Source organism: Salvia miltiorrhiza, chromosome 1, assembly GCF_028751815.1.
Source record: "Salvia miltiorrhiza cultivar Shanhuang (shh) chromosome 1, IMPLAD_Smil_shh, whole genome shotgun sequence".
In the NCBI taxonomy this organism is placed as follows: Eukaryota; Viridiplantae; Streptophyta; class Magnoliopsida; order Lamiales; family Lamiaceae; genus Salvia; species Salvia miltiorrhiza.
Genome location: NC_080387.1, coordinates 76836965 through 76854474, shown reverse-complemented (window position 1 = coordinate 76854474; position 17510 = coordinate 76836965). Strand labels below are relative to the sequence as shown.

The 17510-nt window shown below is 32.7% G+C and overlaps 2 protein-coding genes across 2 annotated transcripts; one reads left to right on the top strand and one right to left on the bottom strand.

Moving 5' to 3' along the window:
* Positions 1-3579: 3579 nt before the first annotated feature.
* On the bottom strand, positions 3580-4427 carry LOC131014052 (LRR receptor-like serine/threonine-protein kinase EFR). The gene is made up of 3 exons (XM_057941982.1): positions 4066-4427; positions 3768-3992; positions 3580-3659 (listed from the first exon to the last, which is right to left on the bottom strand). Exons 1-3 carry the CDS (start codon positions 4394-4396, stop codon positions 3580-3582), a joined length of 636 nt encoding a protein of 211 aa, XP_057797965.1. The 5' UTR covers positions 4397-4427.
* A 5971-nt stretch (positions 4428-10398) lies between these two features.
* Positions 10399-16960, top strand: LOC131014051 (probable sulfate transporter 4.2). The gene is made up of 16 exons (XM_057941981.1): positions 10399-10403; positions 10659-10776; positions 11416-11481; positions 11559-11666; positions 11817-11924; positions 12052-12117; positions 12227-12287; positions 12423-12550; positions 12841-12882; positions 13098-13214; positions 14228-14279; positions 15067-15205; positions 15319-15407; positions 15836-15912; positions 16142-16222; positions 16766-16960. Exons 1-16 carry the CDS (start codon positions 10399-10401, stop codon positions 16958-16960), a joined length of 1452 nt encoding a protein of 483 aa, XP_057797964.1.
* The last annotated feature ends 550 nt before the right edge of the window (positions 16961-17510 follow it).

The following is a 17510-nucleotide window of genomic DNA, read 5'->3' as shown; positions in this document are numbered from 1 at the left end:
AAATTATTAGTATAAAGATAAGACCATACCTTTCAAATTGTTATAGCGAAGGTCTAATTCCTTAAGCTGTGTGATGTTCCCAATTTCTCGAGGGACATTTCCACCAAAGTTGTTCCATGACAAGTCAACACTCTCAAGTTGTGTACATTGACCCAAACTCAATGCTATATCTCCCTCCAATTTGTTCGACCACAGGTTAAGTAGTTTGAGTCTTTGAAGGTTGTTATGCGAGCAAATGTCTTTTGGTAGCCGGCCTGATAAAATATTATCGATAAAATACATCTTCCGTACGCAAAATATATATGCTTTAATAGCTTCAGCACGAATTTTAAGAATTTTGGTAAGTTTTTGTTATGTATAATACTACTATAATTTAATTTAAATTACAATTTAAAATAATTCCCCGTTGAAATACTCACTAGCTTTTATATTTGGAGACTATAATACATCAAATCTAGATTTAGGTGCATGCCCGGTTTTATTGTTAGATTGAGCATCTGAATAAATAATCAGATTAATAAAGTTGAAAGTAAAATGAGAAAAGAATAATTAAATTGCTTAGCTATATATACATCACGTTACTGAGGAACCGACAAATATCATTAGAGGCAAGAGCCGAAGTTTTGCCATTTTCACAAAAATCTACGTTTAAACTGAATGACATTATCAACCAATTTATGGATTATCAGTAGAAATGAAATAGTAAGGTATCAATCTATTTAAATTCTCAGTATAGAGATAAGAACATATATACCTCTCAGTATAAATTCCCAAAAAAATTATTATTATTTCACCTCTTTTGAAGCTGGTATGTTCGATTTTCGGTGCTATATCTTGCAATAAGTAATCGGATCTCTCAGGCTCATGTAATGAAAAAAGAATAATTAAATTTCTTAACTATAAACAAATTATTGGGGAAATATGTTTGATTTACGGTGCTATATCTTGCAATGACATGCATCTTCTATATGGAAAATTGCTTTCAATTATTTTTCTTGGATGCAATAATTTTCAAAAATCGATTGAGAGGGAAATATAAACATCTGTTACACGACGGGCAATAGACTTTGACTTAAGCATAAGACTAAATGTGTATCACATATTATTTCCAATTATCATGGTTAGTTACGATATACCAAACTCTTTTCACTAAAGTTTTGGCTTAAAGAGTAGTGCAGACATACCATTTAAAGAGGTGTTGCTGAGGTATAGTCGACGGAGACTTGTGATGTTCAAAATTTGTCTTGGAAATGGTCCACCGAGATTGTAATTGAAACTCATGTCTAATATCTCTAGATTATTAAGATTACCAATCTCTTTCGGAATACCACCTGTGAAATTGTGTCAAATCATGATAACTATTTTTGAATCGGGTGTAGTAATAATATGTTACAAATAGTATGAACTACAAATTAAATCATAAGTATTAGAAAAATAGTTAGTGAAGTGCTTTTCCAAATTATATGAAAGTGAATATATCATATGGGATAAATTGTAAACAATTCCATTTAGATCGATGCAAATTGAGTCAATAAGAGAGAGAGAGAGAGATAATAATAATAATAATAATAATAATAATAATAATAATAATAAAGTCCACCTGTGAAATTGAGCCCACCAACAGTAATGCATGAGCATATCATATGGGATAAATTGTAAACAATTCCATTTAGATCGATGCAAATTGAGTCAATAAGAGAGAGAGAGAGAGATAATAATAATAAAGAAGTCCACCTGTGAAATTGAGCTCACCAACAGTAATGCATGAGCAATATATGTTGTGATATGGGCTAAGTTGTAAACAATTCGGTTTAGAGTCTACTAAAGTAATCATGAGCAATAGTATTAATTAAGTTAAGTGGTCTCTCTGATATTTACGAATGGGTTATAAGTTGTTAAAATAAAATTAAAAAGTCATTTATTTAATCAAAGCATACGGTTAATTTATTGCTAATTAAGGTTAATCCTTTGTTCACTTACAATCATATTAATGTTAAACTGTAAACTGTAAATTGTAAACCGACTCAAAGCAGTAATATACAATGTTCAAAGAACAGAAAATAGGACAGAAAAGTGACGATAAATATGATTAACAATTGGCTTATTAGAAATAACAATAAAGGTGGTTAATGCCTCAATAAAAAAAATTAGCAGAAAGAGTAATGACATACCTGCAGTTAAAGAGATGTTGGCAATGTTTAATTCACGAAGAGTCGTGACATTCCAAAGTTGTCTTGGTAATCGTCCACTGAGATTGTTGTTGCTCATGCTCAATACCTCTAAATAATTAAGATAACCAATCTCTTTCGGAATATCTGTGAAATAATGTCAAGTTAAAAAATTATGTTTGATTATAAAGTATATTAGTGGTACACCACTTCAAACTGCTCCCCTATCTTGCAAATGCAGAAAAAGGAGTTGGGTGGACTATAAATTAGCGTTGTCCAACTATATGAAATTAAGTGAATATATGTATCTCTTGTGATATTTTGAGTACTTAACGTGATCTTTCAAAACTTGTTGAACCTATAATGGTTATTAGATTTGACATCAAAATCCGTTTCTTCTCAAACCCCAAAACGAGAAAAATGAGTAATAATTATGACAAAATTGTAAATTCTAATCATCGTTTTTCATATCATGGATATAATGTAAAGAGTAATGCTAAATAGCCAAATTATGGCCACCCACAATTCACTTAAAAAAATTACAAAAAAATAACTATAATGTAGAGAATACAATAAAATAACTAAATCCCATTTTTATTTAAAAAAATAAATTAAACAAATTGAAATTTTCCCTATTAAACTAAATTGTGGGTGGCCACAATGTGGTTGCATAGATTTATTGAACTGTAAAACAATGCAAAGCTTGAAAACAAAGCATGAAATTGAATGACGTTGTATATCATCAATTGATTTCGAGATTATCAGTTAAATTATTAGTATAAAGACAAGAGCATACCTTTCAAATTGTTCCCAATAAGCTCTAATTCCTTAAGCTGTGTGATGTTCCCAATTTCTCGAGGGACATTTCCACCAAAGTTGTTCCATGACAAGTCAATACTCTCAAGTTGTGTACATTGACCCAAACTCAATGGTATTTCTCCCTCCAATTTATTCGCCCACAGGCTAAGTAGTTTGAGTCTTTGAAGGTTGTTATGCGAGCAAATGTCTTTTGGTAGGTGGCCTGATAAAGTATTATGGTATAAAATACACCCTCCGTACGCAAAAAAATATATATATACCTAAATAGCTTCGGCACAAATTTTAAGAATTTTGTTAAGTTTTTGTTAAGTGTATTGTGACCATATTTTACGGACTCCGAATGATATAATCTCAGAAATCAACTTAAATAATTGCATTATACAAAAAAATAATACTATAACTTAATTTAAATTACAATTTAAAATAATTCCACGTCAAAATACTCACTAGTTTTTTATATTTGGAGACTATAATATATCAAATCTAGATTTAGGTGTATGCCCGATTTTATTGTTAGATTGAGCATCTGAATAAAGAATTAGTATTAATAAAGTTGAAAGTAAAATGAGAAAAGAATAAATAAATTGCTTAGCTATGTATTCATCATGTTACTGAGGAACTGCAGAATATCATTAGACGCAAGAGCCGTAGCTTTGCCATTTACCCCAAAATCTACGATTAAACCGAATGACATTATCAACCAATTTCTGGATTATCAATAGAAATGAAATAGTAAGGGATCAAATTCCTTAAGCAGTATAGAGATAAGAACATATATACCTCTCAAATTGTTCACACCAAGGTCTAATTCCTTAAGCAGTGTGATATTCGAAATTTGTGCAGGCACATATCCACCAAAGCTGTTGCGTGACAAGTCGATACTTTCAAGTTGTGGACATTGGTACAAACTTGACGGTATATCTCCTTGCAATTTGTTAGACGACAAGTCAAGTAGTTTGAGTCTTTGAAGGTTATTGTGACTGCAAATGTCCTTTGGTAGCCGACCTGATAGAGTTACCGTATAAATAAATAGATTCTACTAACTAAAAATTTAAAAATGGATAGAGAGGAATACAACCATGAAAAGAGTTTCCACTCATATCAAGATAAGCGAGTGAAGAAAGATTTCCAATTTCCTGTGGAATGCTTCCTTCGAGTCCCATATCAGAGATATTTAATTTAGTGACCCTGCTACGACGCGAATCACAAGTAACTCCTATCCATGTGCAAAATGAGGTTCCACTGGTCCAATTATTTTTCAAAATATTGGAAGGATCCAAAGTGATGTGGGATTTGAAGGCAAGAAGTATATATTCATCACTTTTGATTTGAGTTATGTTGTGTGCAGCAGAGAGGCTAACACAAGAAAACAATATGAGAAGCAAAAGAAGGGTGGGAAATGTATCCATATTGTGAGTGCTAATTGTGTGAGAAAACAAGAAGCCTACAAATGCCATTTATATTCAAATCTAATACAGTTCTTGTGAGCCTAGAGTTTTGGAGACTGAGAATTGCAGAATGTAAATTTTCCACAGTTTTTATTGACCTAGAACATTATTTTGTCTAGACCCAAAATTAATTGACCTAGTCTTCTTTATGCTCTCAATATTGGAGTGTGATTCGGGCAAAGAAGAAAACTCATGAAATTTCATGTAACGGAAATATTAGAGTCTGTTTTCTTTTTTCTTTTCTTGAGAAAATATTACACAACATTTAAAAAAAAATATTATTCCACCTCTTTTGAAGCTGAGATGTTTGATTTGTGGTGCAATATCTCTGTCTTCTTTGAGTTGGGGAAACTGTGATTCGTAATAGGATCTCTCACACCTATGGAATGAAAAATGAATAATTAAATTTCTTAATTATAAACAAATTACTGGGGAGCCCACAATGACATTTTCTATATGGAAAATTGCTTTCAATTAGTATTTTTTTGAATGTGATAATTTTCAAAAATCGATTGAAAGGGAAATATAATTGTTACTTACACGACGGGCACTAGACTTTGACTTAACCATAAGACTAAATGTGTATCACATATAATTTTATTTTTTTTCCATTTTTCATGGATAAATTAAATTCGCAATATTTAATGGTAAGTGAAATTGAATCACACACATGTATGTTAACATTGATCATTAGAGTAAGTCACTGTGAAATTGAATTTGCAATATTTAATGGTTCGGTACAACAATAATTGGTTAATCAATTGTATTAAATTTTTTGGAGGTTTATAATTTTCAGAAATTGATTGAAAAGGATATATAATTGTTTCCATTTGAAAAAGGGATTTAAGCAAAAGACCAAATGTGCATCACATATTTTTCATCTATTCCCATCCATCCATCCGTGAGTGATAAGATTTTGAGTTGTATGGAATTGACTGTAGTCAAGCATTTTATAATTTGATTAATAGTGTATAACTTTATTATTATCAAGTAAAGTCCAAGACTAATTTATAATTAATTATAATTTGATTAATAGTGTATAACTTTATTTTTCAAAATATTGTTAGGATCCGAAGTGATGTGGGATTTTAAGGATTTCAAAATATATTCATCACTTTTGATTTGAGTTATGCTCTGTGCGGCAGAGAGGCCAAGACAAGAAAACAATATGAGAAGCCAAAGAAGGAAAAATGGGGAAAATGTATCCATATTGTGAGTGCTAATTGTGTGAGAAAACAAAAAGCCTACCAATTGACATTTATATTCAAATCTAAAATAATTGTAGCAGAGTGCAAATTTTCCACATTTTTGTGGAAATATGAGGGAAGCTTCTCTAATCAATTTTAACTTTATTTTCTTGAGAAATACATTATTTGTCACCATCGTCTACGTTTCATATGAAATTCTCAAAGCTTGAAATGAATTTTTAATATTTGGATACCATAGTGCATCAAATCTAGATTATAGAACAATATATAAAAAGTGAGTACGTATTTTCCCTACATTTTTTCCTCCCTTTTTCTCTTTCTTCTCCACCAAATTTTTCAATATTTTTCTCTCTATCTTCCTATTAATTTTCTCTATTTGTTTTTTATTCTTTTCTAAACATCGTCGAATTTGATTCATGATAAAAATTCAATGTGCATCTTAATTAAATTTAACTTCGTTACAAGTTTTTTAATATGATATAAAAATCATCAAAAAGGAATTTAAAATTTAAAATATTTTGTTTTCGCTCTTTTCATTAAAAGAAATTTGTATATGAAAATATTTATTTATTTAAATATATCGTTTAATTTCAATATACGTACTAGTTTGAATGGAGAATCAATATTATTCAAGTTGAAGATAATGTTAGCTTAATTGAAATGGGTTCACAATTTCACACATCTTCACAATTTCACACAATCTTTTGAATTTTAATTTAACGGTTTGATTATGATAATGGCAAAATATATAACTGTATATTTTCCTTATGAAAAATTGCGCCTTGTATTATTTTCTTGAATGAGATAATTTTCTGAAAGGACCTTGCTATTTGGATCAATTTGATCCGAATCAAATTCAAAAATTAATTAATGTTCAACATAAAAAGACATATTTACCCTTTATATATTTATCATTTTATAATTTTATTGAAGGCTTTCGATAATAGAGTATATTTATTCTCCTAGATTTTTTTCTCAAATATAATAAAATTAAAATTCTTGATATTTTATTTAAGGAACCATCTTATCATTAAATTCAATTGAACCAACTAAAGCTTGAATTTTTAATTGAAACTTATTTGGGTAAACTTATTTAGACATGTCAACTTTGCTACCAAGAAAATTAATGTGTTCTTATCGAGAAAAGGGCAAACTTGAAAAGTAAATTGGTGCAAGTAATGGTCATAATGTTGAATATAATGAATGTTATCTATGAAAATCCAAGAAGAGTTAACACCTCCAATTTCCTCGAACCTCCATTTAATGGCCTAATTCTCCTAATTTAGAAAAAACAAATTCATTTTTTCCATCGTCACACCCCACTCTCCTAATTCTGCCTTCCAAATCCCTCCTTTCTATTCAACTTCCATTATTGTTGAGCTCACAAAGTCTCTCTATTTGCCTATCAGTTTAAATTAAAGTTAACATTATATATCGAACCTTCAGAACTATAATTATATCAATCATGAAATGCATTAAAGCATCATTTCTAAAAATGTATTCGATAGTAGATGTTTCAATCAATGTGACACAATGGGTAAAATAGCGATAGTAGATGTTTCAATCGATAGTAGATATTGAATTGTATTTGTTTGGATATTTGGTCTAGTAATACCAACTTAAATTCAGGAAAAATTCAGCCTCTACTAAATAAATTATTACCGAATTGTAATTACAATATATCTAATTAAGCACGACAGAAGTCTCACAGAGCAAACTAAACTAATGAATTACAACAAATTAACAACTTAATTTGTTTCAGAAAGTGGTAGCATGTAAGTCGACCTAATTCAAAAAGATAAAAGAGAAAGAGAGAAACAATTAAAATGAAGAAAAAGTAAGAAACAAAGATTAAAATAACTGGAGCAAGTATCAGTCTCTTCACTTTAAAGGTAATTTTCATCTCCAAAAAGAAATATGTGAAGAATATGAGCGTATGTATGCGTGTGAATAGTATGTGGTGTGTGACCATCTGCAAAAGTAGACGTGTGGAAATTAAGACCACATGGCCCAGCTTTTAATTTGGTGATAAAAACAATTTCTCCACTCCTATATGATATATGGACATATAATATTAAATGTTAAAATTTAATAACAATTAAAATAGGACTCTCTAGTATAACGTGACTAGAAAGATAACTCTCCGTCTTGGGTTCAATCCTGCCTACGTGCGAGTAATTTTTCCACTTTTGTGTGGACAGTGGTCCTACCTGCGTGTAGATAGTTTTCTCACCTTAATTTGTATGGTGTAGAGGTCGCGCGTGCGTGCGAGTTACTTATTTGATTATGTAATAAATACCTCTTGTAATTCTCAGAAAAAAGAAAATATATATTTATATAGGGAATATATCGATAGAGAATGCTAAATATATAGAGAGAAAAAAAGACAGTCTGAATATATATTTAAAATCCAAAAAAATCCAACAGAATCCCAAACCAATACACACAATCTCGTGCATTTATTTGAGCATTCCCTATGTCTAAATATATATTCAATAAGACAATACCCTTGTATAGGAATTATGAATCAATTCTAACCTTATATACGTCTGAATCAAAAGTTGGGCTGATCTCTGACCAAACCATGTCGGCCCGGCCCGGCCCATAAGGCTCACATTGACATATATATATTTAGCCATTATTTTTAAAAAATATGTGGACAAAAAATAGGAATAAAAGTTCGGACAATTGATAATTTTTTTTCTTCTTTTGAAATGAAGTTCGAACCGAGTGCCTTATTCAGAGCACACATTATTTGGCCCAATGTTTGGCCTAATTTGCATCCACCCATAATCAAATCTTAATTATAATTATTAAATTCTAAATGGAATTTGATGAAATAAAGTTTGTCTAAGTTTATTTTAGAGAGTATATAAGCTCCAACAGCTTATAACATTATTTTTTGTTTTTACTTGGGGGAGTTGGGGAGGGGGAGCGGTGGGGATTGAACCCGAGACCTCACTGTTCAAAGACAGAAAGGGCTTATAAAATTTAATATGTCAAAAGCTTATAAGTTATTAAAGTATTTGAATAATTGAATTTATAAGTTGTAAAAAGCAAATTAACAACTTAATTTGTTTCAAAAAGTGATAGTATATATATAAGTCGGCCTAATTCAGATGAAGAAGGGAAAGTACCTCGAATGGAAGAGCAGAAGCGATGGCGGCCGGAACGGATGATGCGCACTGAGACGACGGCTTACTTGCCGATGTTCCAGACAATGGCAGAGAAAACGCGGCCAAGGAGAGAATTGGGAGAAACTATATTAAATATTAACCTCTCAACTTCATTGAGATGTGATTTTAAATAAGGGTAATTGCCTATAAATTCATAATGTTTACACGGAATTGGTTTTTGCACCTAATTTTATTTTTCTACTTTTAAATACATGACCTTTCGTTTTTGTCTCAAATTTATCCGGTCACCAGTTTTTTATTACGCCTTCGCCGAAAATTACACGGTGGCAGCCGGAATCGACAAGGTGGTAGTCGGAAGTTGATACATGGACATAGTATTGACATGAGGGAAAAAAATTTGAAAAAAAGAAATGAAAAATATGCCATATCATCATCTTCCCCAACCCCCCCTTCAAACCCTAATCCCTCCCCCCCCCACCCTCCGCCTCTGCCACCCACTACAAAAAAACGCGTAAATAGCGACCGCAGAGCTTCCACCGATAATTGCCGGCAGCGACAAAAACGGCGACCCATTTTTTGCCTTTTACTGGCCGATTAGCGGCAGCAATTTCGCCGTCGCTAATGATCGACAGCGGCGTCGCCGATAATTATTAATATCAATTAAAATTAATTTTTATTAAATAATTTGAACATTAGAATAGCGACGGCGTCCAAGCCGCCGCTATTAAAGGCTCGGGTCGGTTTTTACCGACGGCGTTTTGCCGTCTATAATTGGGACCTAAAATTAGGTCGCGCAGCCCCTTATTTTAAAAAATAAGTTGAATAAATTAATTTTTTTTCTATTTAAATGAATTGTGGGTAGCCACAATGTGGCTATTTTGTATCACTCATATAGATTAGACGAACTGTTATCCAATTTTTTTTTTATCATTTTCAATTCTTCTTTATTTTTTATTTTTTTCATTATTTAGAATAAATTTATTTTTTCCATCTTCACACCTCACTCTCCTAATTCAGCCTTCCAAATCCCTCCTTTCCATTCAACTTCCATTATTGTTGAGCTCACAAAGTCTCTCTATTTCCCTATCATTTTAAATTAAAGTTAACATTATAACATATTGAACCTTCAGAACTATAATTATATCAATCATGAAATGCATTAAAGCATCATTTCTAACAATGTATTCAATAGTATATGATTCAATCAACGTGACACAACCAAAATAATTTATGCTAAGAGGCCTAATTCAAGTAGCAAAATTGATGCACCAAAAGATTCTGTCGTCTCACCGACCACGTGTGGATATTTGGTCTAGTAATTAATACAACAAAATTAAATTCAGGAAAAATTCAGCCTCAACTACATGAATTATTACGGAATTGCAATTACAAAATATCTTAATTAACCAAGTTACGCATCAAATTGATTTTTCTCCCTATGCATTCGGTCATATATACTCATTTGCTTATCCAGCTTTGTTGTATTCACGTATTTTAGGAATTTGTTACCTTATTTAAATTCTTCATTAAACGTACGATTTGCTGGACATTGCCTAGAGCTTCACGGTTTTTTAGATTTTCACATAAATAAGCTTATTCAAGGATTAAGTAGGCAACAATGCTGTAAAGCAAATAGGTTTTCAGTTGTCAGGGGCTGAACCATATCATCATATACCATTCAGCATGTAATAACCTGGCAGAATGTGTTCCCTTTTACAAGTCATTTTCTTGATTAACTTTATACAAATTGAGCAACCGCCAAAATGGTTACAATAATGGTGTAGTGTTAAATCTTTGCTCTGCTACCTTGCTCTTTCTTTTCATTGATATTTGAACTCTTTTTTAACAAAAAATTATATTGATTTTCTTTATATCCAGGCTTGGATGGCTTCTTCGATTCATCAGCCATTATAATTGGATGTACGTGGGATACAGTGTTGTGCGAAGCAGCGAGATTATTCCACTGGTGAAGAGCATTATTGCAGGGGCAGATCAGGTACGCTGGAGCTGTTATACTGCTTCTGGATAAGCTATTTTCCTCTTTCAGTTCATCCTTGTATATTCCAAGGAGCACTATCTGTTCTCTAATAATTTACCTAAATACATATGCTATCTTTATGGTAGAATGCACAGAATTGTCATGGATTATCCCACGTTTTATCTTTGTGTTTTAGTGATATGAAGAGGAATTAGATCTTCATTGTCATCCTATGTGCACATATGAACTGTTTGGCTCTGAGTTATACTCTTTCACATAATTGTTGCAACAAAGAGATTGTAGTGCAAGGATGACTACTTGTAGGAGGGTCCCATCATTTATTAATATTATTGTGGTTGATGAAGCTTATTTTGTAGCCAATTTGGAGATGAGAAGAGGTGTCATTTTAAGCTACTATACTTACCATATCATTTTCATTTTTGAGTCGCTAAAACACTAAACTAGAAGTGGCTACCTTAATTTGAGGCTCTCGTTCTCTACGGCGCCAAAAAAAGAAAAAACTCTTAACTCTTTTCTTATTCCAGTTCAAACATATTTACCTCAACTTCTGTTTATGCTTCATTTTCGGTATATGCTGGCGGTCTGTTACAACCATATGATTTATTATTGATTTCTTGTCTTTTGGTTCCTCTGTAGTTCTTGTGGCAACCTTTTCTCATGGGCTCCATCACATTGGCAGTTCTTCTGATCATGAAGCACTTGGTATGAATCTGTTCTTTCAATTAGGTATCCATTTGTCAATTTTTGACCTCTTCAAACTAACTTTGTTATGTTGACAGGGAAAAACTAGGAAATCGTTGCGTTTTTTGCGAGCTTCTGGTCCCCTTACAGCTGTAGTTTTGGGCACCATTTTTGTGCATGTATTTAGTCCATCTTCAATATCTTTGGTGAGGACTGCTTTAATTAACCAAGTTACCAAGATGTTGGGCTGTAAAGAATAATCAAATGCCATTTACTATCATAAATTATCCCTCCAATGAACTTTAGCTTGTGTGAAATATATTTTATATGTATGTTTTTTGGCTCTGCTGTTCTAGGTAGGTGAAATACCACAGGGCCTGCCAGAATTTTCCATCCCAAAGAAATTTGAGTATGCTGAATCTTTGATTTCTACAACGATTCTCATTACTGGCGTGGCTATTTTGGTAAGAGAAGTTTTAATCATAACTCTCTCCTACTATAGTTTCTCTTATATCTTCTACTCTCTCATGTTGTTAGAAGTATGCGCTCTTTCAGAAAGGAGATATTGAATGTACAAATTTTAATTTATAGGAGTCTGTGGGAATTGCTAAAGCACTTGCAGCAAAGAATGGTTACGACTTGGATTCCAATCAAGAGGTCTGTTTTCATTGACCTTAGCCCTACTAATGAATTGCATTGCCCTGCATTGTCATGTATCCATTTGTGATGTCAGTATGGAGATATGCTTACCGTTTATCTTTTACAGTTATTTGGTCTTGGTGTGGCAAACATTGTTGGTTCTTTCTTCTCTATTTACCCTACAACTGGTAGAGTTTTCTGTTCTCTGAATCAATAATTTAATTTCTCTTATAAACTATCAAATAATACTTGTACAAGGTTAGAATAAATGTCACAATTGGTATAGGTTCCTGAAAATTCTTTTCCTCAATTATGTGCTGCAGGATCATTTTCCAGATCAGCTGTGAATCATGAAAGTGGAGCCAAAACTGGCTTATCTGGAGTAATTATGGGAATTATAATGGGATGTGCGCTTCAATTCCTGACTCCATTGTTTGAATACATACCACAGGTTGATTTGAAGAAATTGTTTCTTCTCCTTTAGTATTGTTAATTTGTTGTATGTGGAAGTGCTTACTTGTTCTTGGCAGACTATGCCTGCCCCTTCTCTTTCTATGACTCATAAAAATCTTTACTGGCATTAAGCTGTCTTGATATAACTGGGAACTTTAAACCCCCATAAAAGGATATGTAGTTTGAAATTGAGATATCTGTGGAGATGGAGCTAACATTTGACTCTCAGCATTGCAAATTCTGTTGCTAATAATTCTGTCTTCTCCTTCATTTTGTGTTTCTTTGCAGTGTGGTCTAGCCGCCATTGTCATTTCTGCTGTTATTGGACTGGTGAGTTGTTCTTTCAAAAGTAGATGAGTCCTACATGTTTTCCTGTCTCAGAAGTATCTGGTATACTTTGCATCTCAAAAGCATGGCATTTTATCACCATTCTTATAACCAATTGTTGGGAAATTCAATCTGTTAAATAAGATGCGTGGAAGTTATTGTGAACTTCTTTCTTAAGTTTGGCACTCAATCTATAATTTTACACTTCACTGGTTTAGGTGGATTATGATGAAGCTACTTTCTTATGGAGGGTGGATAAAAGAGACTTTCTCCTCTGGACCATTACATTCATCTTTACCTTGTTCCTTGGCATAGAGATCGGCGTCCTTCTTGGTGTAAGTATAGATTATATTGATGATTTTCTATGAATAATTTGAACTGTAATCTTACTTTTTGTCCGGTTACTATTTTTGGTAATTTTTCATCTCTATTTTTTTCCTCTGTTTTCTTAATTATAGAGCAATTATCTTAAAAAGGAGACCAGATTATTGAGAACAGGTGTTCGTATACATGGTATATGAAAATAACTTTTGCATATGTTGGAATTCCTCACTGAGATATTCTAAACTTTACTTTAGGATAAAAGTGTAGGTGAAAATAGAATCTAAAACGACAACAATTTGTAGGATGAATTAATTTTGCCAATTCTGAACTCTATAAGAATTAGTAGGATAGAGAAAAGGCAAATGGAAAGCTATTTTATCTGAGGAAATAGAAGTGTGCTTCCTGCTAGATGAACAACACATTTACTTAGACTCTTCTCATTTAAAACAATTGTTTCTATGTCAACATAAACACCATATATAAAATATTTTCCTCCTACAATGTTAGTAATTCAATTTTAGTTTTCAGCTACAGTTGTGGATATTGGCTTAAACCACATTATCGTAGTATCAAATTGTAAACCGTGATAAATTTATGGATTCAATGTGAAGATCTAGCAATCTCATTTATTTGAGCTAATTTTCTGGTTCAGTACCCGTCAAATCATATATGCCATCTCTTCGATGTTTAAATTGGCTATACTATTTTCCTTATTCTTATGAATGCTTTCTTGTCATTTTGTAGAAAATATATCATGTTTATTGCATCTAAGTTTTTTCATAACTTGACCCAGAAATTCAGCAAAGTGGATTGCCTTTAATAGTTTCAAAGGTCGTTCTCAAGTTTTCAAACTACTGCTAACAATTTATTGAGTTCTAACAATGCATTTATCTGATCTAGAATCACATTCTATTAGAGTCGTGTCAATCCTACTGTTTTCTTTGCTTCTCAATCTTTGATTGAGCCTATCTTAGTAGTTGCAATGTGCTATCTTTTCTCATTGCTTCCCTGTATTGGTGCTTAGGTCGGTGTTTCACTTGCATTTGTCATCCATGAATCAGCTAATCCACATATTGGTAAGTCTTGATCTAATTTAGAAGGGTTTGCTTTGCCCAAACAATTAAATTATGTACCTCAATATTGTCATTTATATATATAATATGTCTCCCATTCTGTTCTTTGGCACTTTAAGTTTCATCACATGATTTATTGCTTATCAATCGTCCAATGTTCCCAAAATGCTTTTAAATGAAAATATGTTTCAGGAAGCTGTGCCTAGGATATATGCCTCCTGATCACTAACTGATATATTTAAAATCCGAATTTCAAATTACATATATACTCCCTCCGTCCCATTGAGCTTGTCCCATTTGGTTTTGGCACGATTATTAAGAAGAGTATTAGTAGTGTTTTAAGTGTGCAGATAAAGTAGGAGATAGAATGTAATAAAGTGATAAAGTATGAGAGAGAATGAGAGAGAAGATGATATAGTAAGAGAGAGAAAGTGATAAAGTAGGAGTACTATTTATAGAAATGGGACAAGATCAGTGGAACAAACAAACAAACAAATCTGAGTCATCCCCTACCTGTCTTATATAATCCTTTCTGCCTAAAAAGGACATGCAAATAATGTTATCCACTAAGATTTAGCTTCCCTAATTTTATATGAATTGTGTAATAAGCTGCTGGATATTTGAGATGCTTGTGGAAAATATGAGATCTACAAACTTGTAAGCCATGTAAAAGTGAAAGAGGTTAACATTGATGCATACATGATCAGGCCAAAGGTTCTTTTCTAAGTTCTACTAGCTGTAAAAATAATTGGTGCAATTCATTGAGAGCCAAACATTATTTGTTATGCAGCCGTCTTGGGCCGTTTACCTGGCACAACTGTATATAGAAACACGCAGCAGTATCCTGAAGCTTATACATACAACGGAATTGTGATTGTTCGCGTTGATGCTCCAATCTATTTTGCCAATATAAGCTACATCAAAGACAGGTGACTTGAGAACTTCTTCTTCGTTAAGTTAAATCGACCTCATCTGTCTTGAACTGCTTTACCTTGTTAGTGTTCTGTCATAACCGTGCTGCTGTCCTATTTCCTTTCTCTAGGCTCCGAGAATACGAGACTGTAGTTGATGGACCTATAAGGCGAGGCCCTGAGGTCGCAGGAATTCATTTTGTCATTCTTGAGATGGCTCGTGAGTAAATCTTCGGACATTTACTAGCGTTAATGATTGTTTTTACCCATTTTCAAGTTGTTTTTACTTAAATCGTAAACTTTGCTTGACATGCTCAAGCTCAATGAATGCAAATCAAGTATTTGTGGTAAATGCACTAATGCTCGGCCACTACGAGTCGAATATGTCGAGCACTAGTGTATTTGTTGTAAATGCATTAATACTCAACATGCTCGACCATTGTGATCGGGCAATGGAGCATTAGTGGTCGAACATTCCTATAAAATGCACTAATACTCGACATACTCGACCTCGTCATAAGGGTAAAAAAAGTTCTAAAATGTGTATAATTTGTATATTTTGTAAAAAGGTGGATATTTTTTAAGTTTTGTTTTCCGAAATGCGTATATATCATTTTGCCCCCATTTACGGTTGGTCTTTTGTTTCAGCTGTCACTTACATAGACTCTAGCGCTGTTCAAGCTCTAAAAGACTTGTACCACGAATACAGATCACGTAACATCCAGGTAAGCAAAGACTTCAACTTAGAGAGCGTATACTTTGCATGATTGAGTATTTTTTTTCTTTAAGATTAAGATTTCTTCAATCCCACATTTTCAATGGGATATAAATCAAAGGGTTCGTCTTACTATGTTTATTTATCAAAGCTAATCATCAAAAGTAAACGCTCCCTTAGCATATATCATGATCATTGAGATGCATCCATTTATAAAATGTTTTGCCTGCATATTTCAGATAGCCGTTTCCAATCCAAATCGAGACGTTCTGCTGACTCTAACAAGAGCCGAGGTGGTCGATCTAATAGGCCGAGAATCAGTGGCGGATCCAGGATTTTTAAATTGGGGATGCAAAAAATAATCTTATAAACACTAGTGGAGCTAGGATTTTTTTGAGGGAGTTGAACTTCTACGGGCCCCGAGATTTTTTTTTTGAGGCCTTCGATACATTTTAGACATTTTTTTTACTAAAATACAAATATAATAGTAATAACTTTGCATTTCAAATGCAAAATGTATACTTTCAACTTTTTTGTTTAATTAAGAATTGAGGTAATTGATTGATTAAATGATGGGCTTGATCAAAAGAATGAAAAAGAAAGAGATGGTGAGCTCTCTTTTTAGTTGGGTCAATGGAATTTAAGATTTTAAAAACTGAATTTCTCTTTTATTTTCGATTAAAACTTTTAATTGGGGGTGCAAAAACTAAATCTAAAATAATTTATATATGAATATTAATACTAGTAAAAAATTTTTTTTTTTTTTGGGGATGCAACTGCACCCCCATGTTCCATGGTGGATCCGCCCCTGCCGAGAATGGTTCTTCGTTCGCGTGCACGATGCAGTCCAAGTATGTCTACAGCATGTGCAGAGCTTAACCGATTCTTCCATGAGCCAATCTCCATTGCTAGAGAAGAAATCAAGCCTCTTCAATCGACTGCTGAAACAGAGATCAGAAGAAGCAGCCCTGTCTCAGTTGGAGTCGGGAAATCGGGAGATCTCCGCCTCGAGAGACGACGCCGGCCATCTGGAGCCACTGCTGTCAAAGAAGACCTGAGAACAACAGTGATGGTGGTGCCATTGTCTGGTAAGATTATATGGCAAATGTATGTAAAATTGTGTGTCCAATTCTTTGCATATAGATATATATTGGTTTGAATGTGTTTATTTGTTTCAACCTACTCTTTGAGTTATATTGTAATATGATTCTAAAAAAAACAAGTGCATTTATTATACTCCCTCCGTCCACGAAATGAGTACCTATATTTCCTTTTTCGTCCGTCCACGAAATGAGTACCCATTTTCCTTTTTGGCAAGTGTACCCCACACATCTCTTTAATTAATATACTCAAAAAGTGGGACCCTTAAACTATTCACACTACACTCCATACATTTCTTAAAACCCGTGCCGTCTACAAATGGGTACTCATTTCGTGGACGGAGGGAGTATATGTTTTTTATTCTATATTATATTTTCTTTTATTTTCTAGATTTTTGTGCTTTTCATCTTTTATTTTTCTAATTATAAAATATTTTTATATATAAAATTTTATAGCTAAAAAAGTATTCTATAGATAAAATAATCTAAATTGGTTATATGTTTTACA